The sequence below is a fragment of the Prionailurus viverrinus genome, chromosome D2, assembly GCF_022837055.1.
Source record: "Prionailurus viverrinus isolate Anna chromosome D2, UM_Priviv_1.0, whole genome shotgun sequence".
Classification (NCBI taxonomy): domain Eukaryota; kingdom Metazoa; phylum Chordata; class Mammalia; order Carnivora; family Felidae; genus Prionailurus; species Prionailurus viverrinus.
Genome location: NC_062571.1, coordinates 50,370,176 through 50,391,511, shown reverse-complemented (window position 1 = coordinate 50,391,511; position 21,336 = coordinate 50,370,176). Strand labels below are relative to the sequence as shown.

General features: G+C 48.5%; 2 protein-coding genes across 14 annotated transcripts in view; both read left to right on the top strand.

Annotated features, from left to right (window-relative positions):
- Window positions 1-13,511, top strand: part of RET (ret proto-oncogene) — a 55,214-nt gene extending 41,703 nt beyond the window's left edge. Inside the window, exons 14-20 of one of the 3 annotated variants that reach the window (XR_007145464.1) lie at window positions 55-269; window positions 352-474; window positions 2,719-2,789; window positions 4,092-4,229; window positions 5,359-5,458; window positions 7,611-8,369; window positions 13,501-13,511. Coding sequence is in view for 2 of the 3 variants with exons in the window: in XM_047826106.1 (XP_047682062.1) it covers window positions 55-269; window positions 352-474; window positions 2,719-2,789; window positions 4,092-4,229; window positions 5,359-5,458; window positions 7,611-7,758; window positions 9,102-9,259 (953 nt within the window). In the remaining variant the exon portion in view is untranslated. Of the gene's footprint in view, window positions 1-54; window positions 270-351; window positions 475-2,718; window positions 2,790-4,091; window positions 4,230-5,358; window positions 5,459-7,610; window positions 8,464-9,101; window positions 11,227-13,500 lie in introns of those variants that run through there. The other 2 variants (XM_047826106.1, XM_047826107.1) reach the window with 2 other exon arrangements.
- A 6,652-nt stretch (window positions 13,512-20,163) lies between these two features.
- Window positions 20,164-21,336, top strand: part of CSGALNACT2 (chondroitin sulfate N-acetylgalactosaminyltransferase 2) — a 46,319-nt gene continuing 45,146 nt past the window's right edge. For 5 of the 11 annotated variants that reach the window (XM_047824781.1, XM_047824786.1, XM_047824783.1 and 2 more), the window contains exon 1: window positions 20,164-20,326. The gene's annotated coding sequence lies outside the window, so the exon portion shown is untranslated. The remainder of the gene's footprint in view (window positions 20,327-21,336) is intronic. The other 6 variants (XM_047824785.1, XM_047824790.1, XM_047824784.1 and 3 more) reach the window with 2 other exon arrangements.

Here is a 21,336-nt window from a genome sequence, read left to right as displayed (position 1 = left end):
CTCCCGGCCCAGGCTCTGCAGGTAGCCAGCTCACAGCCCCCTCTCTGCCCCCAGGCCCGCTCTTCCTCATTGTGGAGTATGCCAAGTACGGTTCCCTGCGGGGCTTCCTCCGAGAGAGCCGCAAGGCGGGGCCCGGCTACGTGGGCAGCGGAGGCAGCCGCAGCTCCAGCTACCTGGACAACCCCGAGGAGCGGGCCCTGACCATGGGCGACCTCATCTCCTTCGCCTGGCAGATCTCTCGGGGGATGCGGTACCTGGCTGAGATGAAGGTGTGTGCCTTGCCAGCCCGGGCCCCCACCACTTGCGCTGGGGCCCGGGCTTCAGGCGTCCCTGCTGCTGTCTTCCTTGCAGCTTGTCCATCGGGACTTGGCAGCCAGAAATGTACTGGTAGCTGAGGGGCGGAAGATGAAGATTTCGGATTTTGGCCTGTCCCGAGACGTTTATGAAGAGGATTCCTATGTGAAGAGGAGCAAGGTACCGGGTCCCCAGGGGTGTGGCCCAGGGCTCCCAGAGGGGTTGGAGGGCGGTGGGGGGGGTGGGGTGGGGGTGGGGCAGGGCTCCCGCAGTGGGCCTGGGCAGAGCCCTTAGAGCACCTGGGGAGGAGAGAGCAGATCATTTTAGAGTATAAACTTCTAGCTGTCATCTTCAAATCCCTCCCTAATCGTGGGTCCCCAGAGACCCAGCTCAGGACTCGTCCCTGTGTCTGTTGCTTCTCTTCCTGAGGGCCACACCCGCCCTTTCAGAGCACCCCTGGGAAGCTGGGCCTGCAGCTTCTTTTGCTTTTCATCACCTTTGAAGGTCAGCTAGCGCTGCAGAAATGACAGTTCTCTTCTCCGCAGTTGTTCCCCTCCCTTCCACAGGATGAAAGGTCCCTTGTTTCCTCTGTGTAACTTAGCTCTTCGCTCAAAGGAGACTGAAGTCAGTAAGCCTCACTGTGGCAGTCATTCTGGGCAGAAAGGAATGAACTGCGTTACAGGTGGGGGTTCCCCTGGAACAGGGACCTGGGAACCCCTGGCTGGGTGACTTTGGAAGGCTCACAGGGAGGCCCTGGAGAGGGAGTCCAGAGACGCAACGTAGGATTCTTAGACGCTTTCTCCAAACCACTGGGATAGGTGGTTGGGGGCCCTTCTGGGGAAATTTGTGTCCCTGTATTGTCCAGTGCCCTGTGGCAGTTCCAAGTGATGTATAAGTGTGGGTGTTGCCTTCCTGGGGTCAAGGTTACATGCATGGGGCACCACGATGCCCATCTGGGCAGCCTGGCAGGGGGACATAGTTCCACTGCCCTCTCAGCCCCTCTCCTGTTGCCTCCTGGTGACCAGACAGGATCACTCCTGGGGCCTTTCAAGAGCCATGCCTACCGGCTTTCAGAACAGACACTGCTCAAAAAAAAATAGCACAGAAAGTGACCACATACACTTCAGATTTGTTTTAAGGGATTAGGAGAAGCCCCGTGTCGCCACAGACTGTGAGGATGATGTCTCACTTTTTTCTGGGGTTTCTGTGGTTCTGTTTTGTTGTTTAAGCTTATTTATTTTGAGAGAGAGAGAGAGATCATGGGCTGGGGAGGGGCAGAAAGAGAGAGAGAATCCCAAACAGGTTCCGTGCCATCAGCATAGAGCCCGACACGGGGCTTGAACTCACAAACTATGAGATCGTGACCCGAGCTGACATCAAGAGTTGGTCACTTAATGGGCTTAATGGCACCCCAGGCACCTCTGGGGTTTCTGTTGTGACAGCATATCTCAGAACTGCTGAAGGGGAAGTGGAGAGGGGCCGCTTCCCCTATGGAGGGGTGTGGACACAGCCTTTCTATAGATGCACTGATCCCCCCAAAATGGCCTGTGTCAGGGAGCAGAGAAGTACAGACATCCAAGCACAAGGCCTCCTAGAGAGCACAGGCAGCAGGCAGTGTTGTTACGAACACTCACACCTCAGAAAGTCACACTTCGTGAAGGTTGGAAATCGTGAAGAATGCTTTCAAGAAAAAGAAACCGCAGTAAATTTTGCATTAAAATCGATCAACCACATTTTTGGTTGATTCTTGTCCTAAGACTTACCTACTAACTTGTTTCTCAAGTTGCACTGGAAAGCATTTGTTAGGTCTGACCCCAACAACTCTGCAGTGGGCGCAGTTTCTCAGCCCTGTTAGCACAGGGCTGTGGGATAAAATGATAGGGAAAAAAGAAGCCCCAAGACATGGAAACAGATTTCTTCTCTCAGGGCTTCTCAGAAAAGCCTTTAGTGTGTTGGTTTGCCTCAGAAGTCCCCAAGATGGAAACACTGGAAGTTGGTTTCCTGAACTCATTCACCCTCAGAAATCAGGAGGTCTTGCTGGATGGTGTTGTTGGCCCACACATTGGGCATCACCACCCAGGGCACCCCAGAGCCCTCCGGACCTGGCCCTAGGGAAACCTGGCTTGGGTGTGGTCTTGATTCCTTGGGTTTCTTCTCAGCAGGGATGTGATGCATGACGAGCACGCCCTGTGTAGCTGTGGGCAGGCCAGCTGACTCCCTCCAGCATCTCAGCTGTGCCTGGGAGACCAGAGTTCCAGCCCCTCTGAGGCTCTGCCGCCAGTTCTGTGCCTGGGAGCATTCTGGGCATTGCTCCTCAGCATCCTTCCAGAGCTGGAAATGCACGGGACATGGCCCCACACTCCCCACCCCCAGTTCCCAGGGTGTCAGAGCCATGTTAATGTCTTTCCGTCGTTCCCTTTTTAGGGTCGGATTCCAGTCAAATGGATGGCAATTGAGTCTCTTTTCGATCATATCTACACCACCCAAAGTGATGTGTAAGTATGGGTCTTGCCTTCCTGGGGTCAAGGTGACAATTCATAGGGCGCCACGATGCCCATCTGGGCAGCTTGGCTGGGGGGTCAACACTGGCCCCAACACTGGCTCATACCAACCATCTGCAGTGACCACCCCCCTGCCAAGTTGAGGGGCCTTCCTGTATTCATTCAGCAAATGGCAGGGGCCCACGCGGTGGTTCTGAGAGTCACAGTGGAATGCGTGAGAACAGTGAAGGGGTAACTGGAAATTTCCCTCACCATCCTCTTGCCAGCCCCTCCCTCTCCTCCCTGGGCATCTTAGTGCCACGCAGGCCCAGCTGAACCGTTCCCCTCTGTGGGCCTGAGCGTGGGCTGGGCTCAGACAAGTCCTACCATAGGTAGGGTGGCCTTGGGTGAGTTGCTGGGTTGGCGTGTCCCAATCTGCTTGAAGAAAGGAACCAACACTCGGCCTTACAGGTCAAATCATAAGACCTGATAGTTTTCAAAAACACAGCAGACTTGTTTCTGAGTGTTCTTCCATCAACGCACATGCATTTCTTGAATCATGTGGGCTGAGAAAAGGCAGTTCCTAAACAGATTTAAGCAGCTGTGTTCGGATTACGTAAAGCTGACTGTAGACAGTTGGAAAAGGCAAAGGCAAAGGGTAATGAAGACACTGCAAGTCAGTTGGGTCGCACGGCCCCTGAGTAGCTCCTGAAGGTCCTGGCCTACAAGACCGTCTAGTGTTTTCCATGGTGTGCAGGCATATGCCTCTTATCTCTGTAAGTGGGCTCATGTGATGATGCTATTTTACAATGTGATTTTGGTCCCACTTCACGGTAAGTTCTCCCTCACAGTTAAATAATTTTCTGTGCCAGTGCTGTTTTTCTTTGAAGATTTTACGTTTCCAAGCCCACAGAAAAGGTGAAGGAATTGTACAGGCAGCCCCGTGGCCTCAGTCCCCGCCTCACATGTTGATGTACCTGCCCGGCTGCTCCGTGCTGTTTCTGGTGCTTTGGCGCATCTCCACAGGGCCAGCCAAGTACCCCTTGTGGGTGTGGGGGCCGAGCTCTGGCGGCGGCCTGGTGGGCCTTGTGCACGGCAGGCGTGAGAGCAGGGCAGGCAGCCGGCTCATCCCTACCTCCATTCCACATCCATCCACGCAGTCAGGCCCAGGCTGAAATCCGTGAGCACTTGGCTGGCTCTTTGCACTGGGGGCGCTGATGAGGTCAGCAACAGCTGGGGGGATGGACGTCTGGTCTGCTGAGAAGGGGACGCCGCTGGCCCAGTGCAGCCGCCCACTGGTTGTCTCACTCCCCTTAGGTGGTCCTTTGGTGTCCTGCTGTGGGAGATTGTGACTCTGGGGGGCAACCCCTACCCTGGGATCCCTCCGGAGCGGCTTTTCAACCTCCTGAAGACAGGCTACCGGATGGAGAGGCCCGACAACTGCAGTGAGGAGATGTGAGCAGGCTTTGCTTTGGCCCAGCCCCCCTCAGACACAGACAATGCACTCATTCCCTCGCTGTTCCTGAGCAGCCCTGGGCACGAGCCCACGGTGAACCAGGGAGTAGGCAGTAAGAGGGCAGAGCACACCAAGGCAGAAGGCTGAGAACCAGCACTGGGCACCATGGCAGGTGCTGGGGACCCTGACTCTGCTGGGAGCTGAGTGGGTTTCCTGTGGGTGGAGGCTTACATGGATGAGGGGCAGTAAGGCCAAGGAGAGGTGGTGGAAAGGATAAAAGGGTTCTTCAGACCCAGAGAGCAGCTTGAGCCCCAGGTCTGTCCCTGTCGGACACCTGGGGAGGGGCAGATAATTCAGAATGACCCTAGGAGTGCACACTGGGGAGGGCCCACATGGAGGCACAGAGGCCGGCAGGTGGCAGGCAGGAAGAGCCTGCCCCACAGCCCAAGAGTGCTGGAGTCTCCACATGGTAGTTCCAGCAGATGATTCTTAGAGGCCAGGCTGAGAACACATGGGAAAGGCACCACCATGGGCAGAAACAGGCCGGTCCATTCATTCAACAAAACCTGTTGTGTGCCTGCCACGGGCCTGGCTCAGGGCTAGATGAGGGAGTGCAGGGGTGAGTAGGTGCCACGTCCCTGGGCGGCTCAGGGCACACCCACGTGGCAGCCCTGGAGGCCCTGCAGCCAAGCCCGGGCCCCAGGGAAATGAGGAAGTGAGGACGGCCCAAGGCAGAGGTGTGGTTGGCAGAAGCTTTTGTTTGTTTCCATAACCAGTTCATACTTGATAAGAGTTTAAGGACTAGCCCCCCGCCCCCCCCCCCCCCCCCCCCCGTAGTGAGCATGGCATCCTGTCAGCTGTTTACCAACATCTTTGAAAAGGAAGGGAAAACAAATCTCTTTCAAGGGCAAGGAGACCCACAGGATGCTGGACCACAGCACCAGGCACCCTGACCCCCTAACGACCCTCGGATCTTGGCTCAGCTCAGCGAAGGATGTCCAATGATGCAGAAACAGCTTTGGGGTTTGAGAACAGAGCCCTGTGGGCCCAGGGCACCGTGCTGGGTATGGCGGCTATGATTGGGCAGTCCATGCTGGGTCATAACTGCTCATCTGTGCTTCCCGCCAGGTACGGTCTCATGCTGCAGTGTTGGAAGCAGGAACCAGACAAGAGGCCAGTGTTTGCTGACATCAGCAAAGACCTGGAAAAGATGATGGTTAAGAACAGAGTGAGTACCTGGAGCTAATTCCTGGCGTTGCCCACCTGCAGGCGGAACATGGCAGTGGGGGGACTCCAGCCTCACCCCTGTTCTGTGGAGTTCCCAGTGCAGGGCCAGAGCAAGGCCGTACAAAGGGAGATGGTCGTGCCGTCCCCTGAAGGCAGCCAGCACCTGAACCCTTCTCCTTGAGCCAGGCCCCTTCTCAAATCATAAAGAAACCAAGATTCTTCCCTTTATGCTTAGAGCTGTCCACAGACAGGTGTGGGAAGCAAATATTCCAAAGTCAAACAACATCATTTTCAGTAAAGAAACAAGTCATCAGAGTAGAGCTGCGAGGGGCCCGGCAGGGGGTTGGAAGTGGCTAGAGAGTGGTGGGGACTGCGGCCAACAGGAGCACACCAGCCCCTCTAAAGGACCTCTCGTTGTAGCCACACATAATCTATAGGAATATGAGTACCAGAGTGCCTAGTTTTCTGAATTTTAAAGAATATTTATGCACGATCTCGCTGTCCGTGAGTTCGAGCCCCGCATCAGGCTCTGGGCTGATGGCTCAGAGCCTGGAGCCTGTTTCCGATTCTGTGTCTCCCTCTCTCTCTGCCCCTCCCCCGTTCATGCTCTGTCTCTCTCTGTCCCAAAAATAAATAAAAAATGTTGAAAAAAAATTTAAAAAAAAAAAGAGAATATTTATGTAAAGCTTTCCAGTTTTTTTTAATGCTTATTTATTTTTGAGAGAGAGAGACAGAGCTTGAGCAGGGGAGGGCCCAGAGAGAGGGGGAAACACAGAATCTGAAGCAGGCTCCAGGCAAGCCGTCAGCACACAGCCCGACACAGGGTCTGAACTCACAAACCATGAGATCAAGACCTGAGCCAAAGTTGGACGCTTAACCCACCCAGCCACCAGGCACCCCTGAAGTTTTTAATGTTAGTTTTTAATGTTAGTTTTCCAGTTTTTAATGTTAGTAACTCATTTAAATTTCCAACAGCTGGGGCGCCTGGGTGGCTCACTTGATTAAGCTTGAAACTCTTGATTGCGACTCGGGCCATGATCTCACAATCAGAATCAAGCCCCGGGTCAGACACTCTGCCCCTCCCCCGCTTGTGCTCTTTGCATTCTCCCTCTCTCTCTCTTTCAAAATAAATAAATACTTCCAAAAGCTCAGTCTGGTCCAAATAAATCATATCTGGGAGACTAAGTTCAGCCCATATGCCTCTGGGTTACAACTCTGTAGGTAAACGAGACAGCCGACAAGTTTCAATTAATATTTATTGAGCAACTGCTATGTACCATTTTCTGTCTCAGATGCTGGGGATACAAGTAAACGATACAGACACAGATCTTACCTTCAGGGTTTCAGGGTTTCATCTTTACCTTGGCACATTTACTAAAAATTGGCATTTCTTCAAACACAAAAACAAATGTGCCAGGTGTAGGCCGCTTGTAATAAAACCTAACATCAGGGTACCATTTGGGCCAAGTCTCCAAATCCTGTGAACGCAGGATTACCTTAAATAAAAATAACAGGTGATGCCAAGAGAGCCAACCTTCCTAGAGAAGCATCCAGGAAAATGCTACAACTGTTCTTTACACATTTAACCAGGGCAGTGGAAGTGGCAGGCACTGAGAAATCATCATGCTTGGGAGCTAAAGCCCAGAACAGCCTCCTATGCAAAACCCACGTCAATGACTTCAGATTTCTGAGTCCTGATGCTCTGTTCTAGATGGGAGTCCTCAGAGGAAAGCTGAAAAATGTTAGCAGGTCAGAGATGCTTCTTGGCACTCGCACATGAGTAATGGGGCTGCAGTGAGCTCTCCCAGATCCTTGGGTTTGGTAAAATGGGCCGGTTCCCCAGTGCTGGATGTAGTAACCCACCCCCTTCCCGCATGTTGCAGAGGTAAGACTAGGCAATGAAGGAGCACATTTCTGTCCCAGGCAGGTGACTTTCTAGAGGGAGCAATGAGGGCTGTGGAGCAATGCCAGCAAAGCAGAGACTGGGAGGGCTCAGTGCTGGCTGTCTGGCAAGGGGCTCAGGTCGTGAGGAGAGGCCAGTAGGCCAGCATGAGGTGGGACTCAGCCAGTGAGTCTGCCTTTGGGAGGAGAGGAGCAGGGGCCATGTCCAGTAGTGACCCACGCTGGGATGACCAACTATCTCTGTCTTCCAGGACTACTTGGACCTGGCTGCCTCCACCCCATCCGACTCCCTGCTTTATGACGACGGCCTCTCGGAGGAGGAGACGCCCCTGGTGGACTGTAATAATGCTCCCCTCCCTCGAGCCCTCCCCTCCACGTGGATTGAAAACAAACTCTATGGTAGAATTTCACATGCATTTACTAGATTCTAGCAACATCGTTCCTCTCTGCACTATCCTTACTCTCTGTAATGCTTTTTAAGAGTGTTTCTGGTCTGAATGAAACCAAAGTTCTCTCTGAACCTTTTTATTTGTAAATGTCTGACTTTGCATCCGTTTACATTCAGGCATTTTTGAAACTGTGTGTGGTTTTTTTTTTTTAAAGGATGTGAAAATAAGTATACTTACCACACTGCCTAGCAACTTATGACAATAGAAAAGAAAGAGCTGGGCAGAATTCTCAGGGGATATTGAGAAAATGATAAACAAGTCATTTCTGGGTGGGTATGCATCGAGTCATAGTACTTCTAATTTAACTACTGGGATAAATTTACCCAATCTGGGGAGGCATTTCATTCAGACAGGAGGAGCCGGCACCACCCCGCCTGCACTGAGGGCACAGCCTGTGGTCACTCCCAGAACCCATCTGGGTGGGCAGGTGGCTCTTGGGAGGCCACTCCGTACTAGGGAGCTCAGCCCAGCCCACATGCCCACCATCAGGGAGGACACATGAAGACTGCTGTTTTCACATCCTTTGCGTTACACACCGTCATGACAGTTGTCACTTATGAAGTCAGTGCTACAAGCTGGAGCAAATGCTTTTGAAAGAACATAGTCTGTGGTGCTGTGGTCTTGCAATGGACAGTAAATACGGTTCTTGCCAAAACTCCTTCTTTTGTCTTTGATTAAATACTTGAAAATTTTTTCTGTTTCCTAACTTGATCATTGATTGCTTTTAAATCTTGGAGTGTCAAGCAGTTTTCAGCCGAGATTGTTCCTTTTGCATGCCTCCTGAGTCACTGATTCCTTGCTGGCTTTGGGTCTGGTGCCACACACCACTGTCTTGTCGACGCTGTGGGGCTCGCCCGTGCACACCCTTGATTTGGAAGATTCTCTCCTCCGTGGTGGGTTTGGATGGAAGATGAGTAGGCTTCTTTACATTAGAAAACTTTTTATAGAAGCTTCCCACTGCAGTGAGCCCTTTAATTCAGCAATGCTTTATGCTGCCTTAGAAAAAGACTTAAGCAGGTCAACAAATATTTATATCAGATTTGGGAGTTCGAAGCTTATAAAAGTCAAAATTGGGAGTTTCTGTTAAGTTACAGTTACCAAGAGAGCACGTGATATTTCCCCCCAAATATGACAGTGTTTTGGAAACCCGGAGCACGAAACCATTCATGTAATTGGCACAGAAAACCAGAAAGTTTGGTTTGAACCTCAAAGGGAGTTTTGCCAAGGCCTTACTGTCTGCACATGAAGTTTTGGTTCTTCAGTGCAGAGCAAATGATCTGTTTTCATTTTTAGGCATGTCAGACCCGAACTGGCCTGAAGAGAGTCCTGTACCACTCACGAGAGCTGATGGCACTAACACTGTGTGTCCAAGATATGCAAATGATAGTGTATATGCTAACTGGATGGTTTCACCCTCAGCGGCACAATTAATGGACGCATTTGATAGTTAACATTTCTTTGTGAAAGGTAATGGACTCACAAGGGGAAGAAACATGCCGAGAACAGAAAGTCTGCCGGCCCCTCCTTTGTGCACTTCACACTGGCTGGTGATTTTCCCTCCTGGCAGACGTAGCGTGCTGGACCAGAGTTCTGAGTCCAGCCTTTAGGTATTCCTTCCTCTCCAGCCCTTGGCAGTGCTCTGTGTTGGTCTGTGTTCATCAGTGACCACCACACCCTGTGCTCAGACGTGTGGGTCCCTCACTCACTACCTGAGCGGTTTGATTTTTCTTGTTGCCAGCAAACAAGGCAACACGATTTAAACATGAAGCACACACACGAAAAAAGGCAGCAGGAAAAAAAAAAAAAAAACTGGCCCAAATGACACATCCTTGTTCAGAACAAGAAGCCCAGCAAGGCCCTATCGTGGTATCGAACCCTTGGCCAGGGCTGGAGGGGACAAGGGGACCTTGGGACAGGCCTCAGCTCAGCATTTGAGATCCTGGGAGCGGTTTATTTTTGGTTTTTGTTTTTTAATCGTGTAACCTTTTCTTAGGAAGACATTTGATTTTTATCATGATTTAAATGGATTCTTCAATTTAGCACAATAGATTTGATGCCATATTTGCTATGTAGATAGGCGGTGTGAGAGGACAGGGCTCACTGGACACTTCACTGTTGTTCCCATCACTGAGTTATCACTACCTTCTGGCAAGAACAGAATGAAGAAGAGGGCATCTGAGTGGAGTGGCCTCCCGTCCCGGGATTGCTAACAGCCGAGACTCGGCTGCCATGAATCCCACCCTGCCAGCCCCCAGGGTGCCGCATCCGTCCAGTGCCAGAAAGCGGTGCCTCATCTCGCACATTAGGAGTGGGTGGGGTTAGTGCACAGTTTAAAAGGGACAGTTCAGCTAGTTCTGTTAGAAGTAACGTTGACAGTGACCGAGGATTGCTACCCTTCTGATCACAGTTCTGATGCGGAAAAGACAATGTTTTGGCTCTCATAGAGCTTGTGTGAAAAGGTACGTGTATCCATTCATTCTGTGTTTGTAACTCAATGCTGCTATATAGCAAGACGTTTTGTTTATTAGATTCTGACCATGACTCATAAGCTTCTTGTCATTCTTCCCTGCTTGTTTGTGGTCACAGACACTCAGTGCCCCTCCCATCTTGTGGAGGCGGCTTTCGGGAAGTCCCCGACAGCTCTTCTGTCTGTAACTTTGCAGGAGAGGGTCGGTTACCAACACACTGCCTGGTCTTCAGACTTAAAGCACTGTGAAAGATTGACAGTAGCCTCATCCAAATACTGTATCCTACAGGCATTTCACAAAAGCAATGAAATGGGGGCATTTTTGTGGCCAAGAAGGCTTGGATGAGTATGTATCAGAGCCTCGTGATGTGTGTGTATGTGTATGTGTGTGTACACACACCCAGAGAGAGCGCTGGAAAAACACTTACTGGAGATGGAACATGGCTTTAGTTTAGGCCGTTTTTTAGATGCACTGTGATGAATTCTGTTACAAGTATCTAGTTGTGGTAAACTTTCGGTTTTCAAATGTGCTTAATGATAGTCTTAGCAATGCAAAAATAAGGAGAAACTCTCTCACCTAATTAAAAATACCTTCCCAATAAGTGCGAGTTGCCACAGTAGGTTTGTTCTTGGCAGGGTGAGAACTCCAGGTCAAACTGGCTGACCCAGTGATGGGGAATTAACTCTTGACCAATAATCTAATTGTCTATTCCTGAGTTTTAACAGCATTCATATTTACTGGTCCTATCAGACAATTTTCATATACATATACACAGGAGTTACTAAGTATTAAATATTACTGGCTGTAAGTAGCAATCTGTCAGTTATTAAAGTTTGTAAAATCTATTTATGAAAGGTTATTAAACCATACCATGTTAATTTGCTTTTGTAATCAAGGTGACTAAGAACATAATTTCAGTTATGTAAATAAAATTGTGTGTCATAAAATGTGTAAACTTCTTTTCTCTTTTTAACTTCCCAGTTGGAAACCTCAGGTTTCTGATTTTGAAGTTTCAATATAAGGATTGAAGTATTACAGGGAAATCTGTTGTATTTATTGACTTGTCTCACCCACTATGTATGTGATGAGGCCCGTTTATGGCAACAGTTAAAACTCCTCTAACTCTGCCATTCAGGAAATTCCTTCCTTTATGTTTCCTTCCCTAAAATAGAGTAGCAGCCAGTCTAGTTCAGGTATTTGTGGCTTTCTGGCAGTTTTTCTGTGGCTTATTTCTTGAAACTGCAGTTGGGCAGTTGTAGGAGAGAGGATGTAAAATGCATAGCCATAAGTGAAGGTCCATTAGTCAGAGGGAAAAATTTGTCCTGAACCACCATGAAGCTTTAAACACTAAGTGCTTCTGTTTATGTCTTCCTGTTGGGTCGTGGAGGCATGCTCTGAGCTCCTCCTCCAAGGCCTGGCAAGGAGCAGGCGGGTCAGTTGATAATCACATGTTGTTACCAACATAAATCTGATTTCTGGTTGTATCGTGTGCTAGATGGCGAGGGCCTGTGTCATTTCCCTCGTGTGTGTGCACATGTGCGCATACACAGGCTGTCCCTGGCCCTCGGAGCTGTAGCTCCTGACCCTCGGCACCCATGTCTGCTCTTGGTGTCCTCCTTCAATCTGGCCACAGGGCTTGGAAATAAATATAATTTCTAGGGTCAGTTATTTGCTATAGCCTTTCTCTCTGAATGTTTAGAAACGTATGCCGAGAAAATCTCATACTAAAAATACTAAAAACCCCTTTTTCAAGAGCATTGAACTTCCATCAGGAGTGTTTGTGTGTGTGTGTGTTTGGTTTATTTGTCTTTAAAAGTCCCATTTTTCCACTGTCTTCCACAAAGGATGCTTTCCCACCACAAGGCCAGCTTATTTGGGTGGAAATTTAGCTGAATATAATGTCTGAGAATGGGGTCCGGACAAATACTTCACATATAAAAGAAAATTCTAAGGTAAAACATAATTTCCCCCAGTAGAAATAAAGCATTTTTTCTCCAGTGAATGGTTTCCTCTCCTCCTTTGAGCATACTGACTTGTAGGATACTTAGCAGGTGGTATTTAGGGTGGTTCTAGGAGGTGCCTGAGAAGCCCTTACCTCTGTGGCCCCGGAAAGACATAGTGTGGGTCTGAAGGGCATGTGCAGTGGTAGGGGGTGCTGGGAATGCCTCATATCTTCACTGTGGAGGTAGGCACAGAACTTATCCCCTTCTGTCGCCCTCATGTGTACAGAAAACACCCCTTTCTGCTGAGGCCACCTGCTGTGTCCTTGTCTCTTCCCAGGCAGCATCCTCAATGGCCTTGTTAGAACCGTGTTAGGGATTCACGTGAAGCATTCTTAGCAGACATTGTGAAAAATCCAGAACCTGTATGTAGAGAGTTTTTCAGTTTGGGGCAGGTCTGAAGCTGAGGCTGGATGGGTGGCAGTGTGACAGCAGGAAGAATAAGCATCACATCCAGAGTTAAAGAGGAACACACTATCGATGCCCAAAAGACATCACAGTTAATCTTTGCAACTCAGGTTTTGATTGCTGTGTCAAGCGAGGAGATATTTTTTGCAGAGGTTTCTGGGATGTGCTAAATCACAGGACCTGGCCAAGCAACATCTCTCAGCGGGAGCCCGGGCCCAGAGTCGCGACAGGGAAGCCATCTGCAGGAACGTGTGGCTGCAGGAACATCAGTGTCACGGGGAACTGGGCCAGGCAGCGCCGAAGGAGTCACGACCCGAGACCACCACAGCCACTGTGACCCCAGGAGGTACCATAATCCTGCATCCTTTCAGAGGATACTGAGCAATTCAAGTTCAAAGTTAGCATGAGCAGGCAAGGTAAGGACAGTAAGTGCATTCTAAAAGTAAAAAAATTTTTTTTTGAGAAAGAAATCATTTTGATATTTCATACACAGATAATACTTACCATGAAAACTGTCAATTGCTTGAATAAAAACGTGAGGCTTCATTTTAAGCATCCCTGTTTTTATTTATCTTGGTCAACTTTGTAAACAATACCAGAGTAAACCATATGCTTTTTGGCTGCTCTTGGGAGAAGGATGAATATGAGGCTGCCTCTTACTACCTGAGGCAAAGGACTTTGCCCAGAGGACACCTGTATCACAGCCCTGTCCTCAGAGGCTTCTCTCACCAAGAGCCTATGACTTGCTTCATAGTTTGTGCCTCTTGAGGGTTTTAAAGAGCTTGAGGGGCACCTGGGTGGCTCCAATCGGTTAAGCATCTGACTCTTGGTTTTGGCTCAGGTTATGATCACAGATTCGTGAGTTCAAGCCCGTGTCGGGCTCTGCGCTGTCAGCACAGAGCTAGCTTGGGATTCTCTCTCTCTCCTTGCTCTCTGCCCCGCCCCCCCCCCCCCCCCACACTGTCACTATCTCTCTCAAAATAAATAAATAAACTTAAATATATAAATAAATAAATAAATAAATAAATAGCTTCAAAATGTTCCTGGAGACTCTGTGGCCACAGCGGGCCCAGGAGCATGCCAAGGGTTTGAGGGGCTTTGTAAGCGTGTGGAAAGGAAAGATCATCAGATGTGATTTTTAGGAAAAGGAGTGACACACAGGTTGCCAGGATTCTGGTATGTCATAAGATAGTGATTGAAAATTGTATTTTTTAAGAGAAGTCTAATTATCTATAATCTTTAGTTTCATAGAAGTAAGTAAAGACCATCCAAATGAGAACAAGCAGAGGTTATTTATTCTGAACTTGCTATATAGTAAGGGAGTCGACCACCAGCACTAGCTTTTGACAGAAACTCAAAGGCAGGCAGAGGAGGGAAAAGCTTTATAGTAGAAAAGGGGGTGATGGAGAGAGGCCTCAGGCATGTCGTGATTAGAGGTTGTTGGCATGGGAAAACTGGAGGTAGACCTCCAATCTGGAAGCCAGGGATCTCATGCGATTCGTTTTGGGGACATAACTGGCCTTCTCTGGTTGGTCCTGATTCAGAAATAGGAGCAAAAGATAGGGAAACGGGCAGTCATTGACCAAGCCCTGACCATTCCGGGCTGGTTGCTGCACAGGTGTGGGTCAGAGTTTCTCAGTTTACATGTGGTCTGATCATTGTCTGCATGTTCAGTCTCTCCGTCTGCCTCTCTGGTCATTTTCTTGCTGTGAGAGGTTGACCAATTTAGGGAAGCCTAGAAATCCAGATCTTCACCGCTTTGAGACTGATCGTCCAGACATCTCCATGGCCAACTGTCCCACGAGGTCTTCTCGGCCTTTCTGTTGTACATGATGGGTTCCATCATGTTGTTCCATCTGACGAGGAAGTGTCTGTGCAGAAGCATTTCAGGCCCTGGATAGAATGCAGTGGACCAGTATCATGACCACTATGACAAAAACAAGAACAATCAATAACCCCTGTAAGATCCTTTGAATCCACAACCCTAGTCCAGGCCAAGAATAAATCCCACACAGGTCATGAGAGTCAACCTTACAGAGCAAGTAGCTTTTGCTCTTTAAGGCATTGTATAGCCTATCCCACCTTCCCTGTGTCACTGATCCCAGTACAGTACTAGGAATGGCACACACCATGACGAACCGACATGAAATTTAGAACAATGCCACTGTCTCTTTACAGTTTCTCCTCCAGTGTTGATGTAAGGTAGCAATCCATTTGTGCCCTATGAGTGGTTTCAGGGAGAAATGTAGCTGTTTGGTATCATGATCTGCTACAGCATTTTCTTTAGCTTCAACATTCTCTTTTTTTGCCTCATTCTCAGACTTCATAATAGCCACCTCTGTGGTAAGTAGAGTGTATCTAAAAGTTGCTTGATTTGCTCTCCATTTTTGTGGAGGTTCTAGCAACCCAAAGTCGTGTAGCACTCCAAAAGCATATTTCCTATCTGTATATATGTTCACTCCCTAGTCATTGGCTAGTTGACAAGCTCTAGTAAATGCAATAAGTTCTGCCATTTAGACTGATTTTACCTCAGGTAGAGGACTATGTTCTAAAGGAGACCTTTGATTAATGATACTATATGCTGCTTGATAACGTCTAGCGTTGAGAATGATCTATCAACAAACAGGATTAGCTCAGAGTTCTCAACATGAGACTGTAGTAAATCTGAGGGAGGGGCAGAGTGCTCCCAAATTATCTGAGGCAAAATCATCACAAGGCTCCCCTTCTTCTGAGATGAAGGAGAGTGCCAGGATTTGGGGAGTTGTAGTGGTGAGTAGTACCTGAGAGGGAGAGAGTAATAGAATCTCCTAAGAGGTTGATCGGCTGCCTGAAAAGTGCTGTGTTCTCAGTCAATAGTAATGAAGAATCATGAGGTCAAGCGAAGAGCCTGGAACTAGCTCAGCAGAAGCATCAGCAAATTTTGCAGCGGAACACTTGTCCTAACACTAGGGAGAGACATCTTTACAGCGTGTCAAGGGAAGGCTATAGTAAGTGATGGCTTTTGGATAGTTCCCATGAAACTCCAAGGGCTTGTCCAAATTGCTCATGCACAAATAGACAAAAGGGCTTTCTGTTGTTTGGGATGTCTGGGAAAGGAGGCCATTGGGGAACTACCTTCAGGTTCCAGAAAGCCTGTCCATGTTTGGGCTCCCAGAAGAGAGACTCTCTTACTAAGAACATATAGTTCCTTAAAAAGTGTCAAAATTACAGAAAAAATCAGCACCGATAGCCTGCAAAATCTAGTTAAACCTTTAAATCCTCCCAAATGCCATTTTGTCAGGGATCTACCATTGATTTGAGTAGTTTTTAGTCTATCACAAGAGAATGGTTTCCCCCTTCTACATGGATCATGCCCTAAACAACAGACTGCATTCTGGAAAAATGGTCATTTATCTTTTGAAATGTTTTTTTTTCTAAATATTATTTATTGTCAAGTTAGCTAACATACAGTGTACAGAGTGTGCTCTTGGTTTTGGGAGTAGATTCCCATGATTCATCACTTACATACAGCACCCAGTGCTCCTCCCAACAAGTGCCCTCCTCAGTGCCCATCACCCATTTCCCCCTGCCCTTTAATCCTCCCTTCAACCCTCAGTTTGTTCTCTGTATTTAAGAGTCTCTCATGCCATCTGCCTGAGGGGCTAGTCAATGATTGGCACCCTTCTAGGAAGAGAGAAATTTGGACATAAGGAAGGCACACAAGGAAGACCATAAAGGTGGCTGCTGGTCTGGTGAGAACCCCAACCTCAGGTCTGAGAAGCCAGCCAGAGAAACAGGATTCTAGAGCCTGTGTCAGTGTTCTACCCCACTACTCTCCATATGACAGACAACACTCTTAGGACACAAAACAGTAACACAAAAGACGGCAAAAAGGGATGAAAGGAACGGACTGATTCCATCAAAGATGCCAAACAAATGGAAATCAGTAACAAAAACCAGATTGCCACACTGAGAATAAATAGCCAAAGAACTCAGTGCAAAGCAAAGCAAAGCAAGCAGAGGTCAGACCCAATGCCAATTTACCATATCCTTGTAGACTTGATAAACCAAGAAACAAAAGGCGCAAGGAGCTTCTGTGGGTACCGCACTTGATGGAAGGCAACAAGCAGTGAAGACCATACCTTGGTGGGGCCACTAGGAAAACTAGAAACAAAGATGGCCCAAATGAAAACAGGAAAAGGCTATCGAGAGTTTGCTGCAGCAAAGGAGTCAGCCTCCATCACTCTCATTTGGCAGGAGCTCAAAAGCAGGCTTAGTGGAGTGGGAAAGCTTTATAGTTAAAAAAGAAGCCTCAGATTGGATATTTGGGGGAGGGACGCTATATTCTTCTGATATTAATATGCCACAACTGTACTTGAGTATTTTTCTCAATGGAACTACTTATTTTATGCGGCTCAGTAGATCACCCATTATCTGCCAAAGAATTTGAATTATGCATTATTTTCTCTCCAAATTTAAATTAGACACATTTAATATCTGATGTAGCAATTTAAAAAATAATAAAACACTAACAATTTAAATCCATTGATGGCAGAATCTCAATTATTTTAAAAACAACTGTTCTAATGCAGGATTCAAATAACAGTTTGCGAGAAGTGACAACTAGTTAACGCTAACCCCATTGCTTCCATTTCACGTCAGGTCCTGTGCTGGAAGAGCCTCTGCAGTTTCTTCTCGGAGTTTCTGTCTTCTCCATGGTAAACTGAGGACCATAACCTACTCCACAAGGATGTCAAGAGGATTTGAGGGATTAAAACGGAGGGAGCAGTGGGAAAACCAGCCGATGCTGAGTGCACCCTCAGCCTGTGCCAGATGTGGCTACACAGCATGATCAGTAAGGAAAGTATAGGATAAAGGAAGAAAAACAAATGCTATAAAAAAAGAAAGGCCAGCACTTATAAGGCTAGTGGAAGTAGACAAAGAATGGAAGGTTTAACACGGAGGGGAGTGGTTTTACTGTGCATTGCAGCACATTAGGAAATGAGCCTGTTTTGCATCTGGTGAGTGAAAGTATAGACTTCCCTTGCTGTTACTTTGACACCCAGTAGAGGAAAGTTAGAGCTGTAGATTTTACTATTATTCATTCATTCATTCATTCATTCACATATTCGTGGGTATGCAGTGAGCACCTATAATGGGGTCAGGCCCCTTGCCTGGCTTAGGGGTGCTGTCCCTGCCCTAGGAGACAGATAGTCTTGGCCAATTTAAAGTGTCTAGGGACAACATAAGGAACAGCCTAAGCATTTGCCATTACTGGATATGAAGCTAGAGTACAAGGTCCAGATACTCCTTTTTCTTCGGAATGCCTAAGGGCCATCAGCAGGAATTTCAAGTACAGGCTGATTATAGCATCTTAACTAAGAACATGTAGTGAACTTGGATTGAGAACTTCAAAGCTGCCAGCCTGGAACATAATCCCCTGGCCATTCAGTGGCCTGACATTTATGTTTACTTGAAGTAACACTTTAAGCATTTAAAGAATTTCTGTCTTATCCTCTTAAATCCACCAATGCTGTGGATCCACTCTCTAATTCTCCCAAGACGGAATACTTTGCCTTTGCATTCACACTCCCAAGTTGGGTCCTCAGACTTACAGGACAAACGCTCGTGGCAGGTTTAAACACTAGATAACTAATTTACACTAAGTAGACTCCCACAAGGCTGATTGCCATACTAGAGCATAACTAGGCATCCAGACAGAAAACTTAATTTCATGACAGCAAAGTTAATCATTCGTGCCACCTGCCAGAAGGGCTAGTCAAGTGGCAGAGATTCTGGATAAGGGAGAGATCCTTGTGTGTTCTTATTTTAATCAATTCAATTCACATTTATTGAACATTACCCTTACTATGCGTAAAGTACTGGTGGATGAAAAAGACATGGTCCTTATCTTCAGAAGGCCACAGACCCGTGGAATCTATGACTAGATGAATTATTTACTCTTGGACCAGGTTAGGAGGAAGGAATGTTAATATTTATTTATTTTTTGAGAGAGAGAGACAAGGCATGAGTTGGGGAGGAGCAGAGAGAGAGGGAGACACAGAATCCGAAGCAGGCTCCAGCTGCTTCTGAGCTGTCAGCACAGAGCCCAACGCGGGGCTTGAACTAACGAACTGAGAGATCTTGACCTGAGCCGAAGTCGGACACTTAACCGACTGAGCCACCCAGGTGCCCCAGGAGTGTTAAAACTATAAATGTTTACAGTTGCTCACAAGTGATACGAGGAAAAAAAATAACATGAGTAGTGACACCTTGAAATTAGGAAGAAGTTGCACATTCAGCAAGCCATGCTTAGAAACGGGCTATTCAGACTCTCTTACTGGTGGAATTTCCCACAAGACATATCTGAGGAGAACATCTGTGGTAAAGACGTCCCAATAACCATCATCAAAGGAAGACAGCTGTGATTAGGAGCAGATCCTCCCAGCAGTGCCGCTTCTACAGGGTGCATCTCGGACTCACCTCAGTCTTCTGCTCTAACTAATGTGCTTAATGGTGACAGTGAACTCCGACTGCCTACCATCTGCCAGGCACGGTGCCAAACACTTCAAATACAAAACTGCATTTAACCCTCACAACAACCTTAGGAAGTATGTGCTGTTGTTACTGTCCCTACAACACCGCTGAGGAAACAGGCTTAGAGAGGCTAAGTATGGTAACCTGCCAAGGTAGTCCTGTAAGGAAAGCAGAACCTGGTGAGAGGCAGCCCCCAGAGCTGCCTTTCCAGACACAGGCAGGTGCCGGTGCTCTCTGGCATCCCCTCCTCTGCTCAGGCCACTGCTCTCCAGGGCAGGACAAAGTGCCTTGGGGATGTCCCTAAAATAAGCAGTTGAGTGGAGGGGGTGTTAGGGAGGGCTTTCTTTTTTTCCACTCACTAAATCATACAATGTCAGATCTCAAGCCGTCTTCCAGAATGTCTACCTCAAACCCTTCGTTTCACATATAAGGAAACCCAGGTTCAAAGAAATGGAATGGCTAAAGGCCCAGCGGCAGCTCAGGACTTCCTCCCTGGGGCCTCACGCACAGCCCAGTACATGCTAGGATGCTCGGACACTTCTGGCGACCTGTCAGTCCTTAGCTCAGTGCCCACAAAGGCACTCATCGCCCCCTTTGGGCTCCCAGGACAGGGGTCCCCGACGGGACAGCGCTGCCATCCTCCGCTGAGTTCCTCCCTCTGGCGAAGTCAGCGATCCGCCAGAGTTGATACTCCTGTCCCTGCAGACGCTTGCTCCAGGAAAAACGGTTTTCTGCCTGAGCCACTCTCCTGGTCTCCACAAATCGTTTTTGGAGCTACACACACACATACTTGAAACAGATAATCGATTAATCAGTACCGTATGCCAGTTACTGAGCTTCCGGTGCCTGACACTGGGGGCGGGCGGGGGGTGGGCGGGGCCAAGGCGGGGCTGTCGGTGTTGGGCGTGGGCGGTGTTGGGCGTGGGCGGGGCGGGGCTGGGCGGGAGCAAGCCGCAGCTGCAGCCTCATTTCCTCACGCGCGCCGGAAGTGGTGGTTGTCGGCGCAGAGGCGTGCGGTGTGCTGTGAGGTGGCTGCACCCCTGTGCGCCGGGCGCCGTCGGAGTATGCCCGCGGCCGGGGGGACGGCGGCTGGGCGGCGGTCGCCTTGCGAGGACTGAGGAGCGCGGTGAGTACCCGGCCCCACCCGGCCTTGCCTGCCCGCGCGGCTCTCGCGACTAGGGCCCGAGTGGTGCCGGGGCGCGGGCCGAGGGCTGTGGATCCCTCCTGTGCGGGTCGGGTCGCTTCTCCGACGAGCCCTCCGGGGGGGGCCCTTTCCGGGTGGGGTCGCCTCCTGGAGAAGCCCTCCGGAGACCGCTGCGGTGTCAGGAAAAGCCACAGTTTTTCGGAGCGGTTTGAGTTTTCTGTTGAGAACGATGCTGTCAGAGACCGTTGGTTTGGGTGTGTTTTATTTTTGTCACTTTTTTTTTTTTTTAAAGCTCTAACTCACCCCCGCCTCTGGCTCTCTCAGTGCATAACTTTGCAGTCCGCTGTTACCCCTTTATTGCATTAAAGTAGTATTCTCCAGCTGCAGCCCCTCGCAGTTTCTGCCAGGCACCAGGCGCCTTTAAAAGATGCACATTTGTGTCGGAATTAGTGGGGCCGCGGGGACTACAGGACAGGGAGCTTCTGGCATTTTCAGGCTGCATCTGGAAAATTGCACTATTGCTGAACAGCTTGCTGAGGAATCATTTGTAAAGGCAGTAGTGATGCTTTTATGATGACAGGAGGAAACATCGGTTATAAATCTTTTATCCTTCAGCCTGCTCTGGAGATTTATATGCAGTGTGTGGACGTTTAGCCTCATTGAAGGTTCTCAGGAGCTGGGCCTTCATTCCTGGTGGAATTCATGTTGTCTTTAAAGGTCGCATCAAAACGGTACTTCCAAACTTGGTGGGAAACCAAGTACTGTATGACTGAGAATGTTGACCTTCATTTTGTATTGTTATTCTGATACCATTTGTTTAAAACTGTCTTGTGACTAAAAGAATGTAAGAAGGATGTCGGGTGTCCAATATCTATGGCTTAGGACATTTGGACATCAGTACACACCGTTTTGGTTCCCAACGGTTCGGAAATTACACTTCTTTCTTAACTTTTTTATTGAGGTATAAAATACATATGGAGTCATCAAGTTCA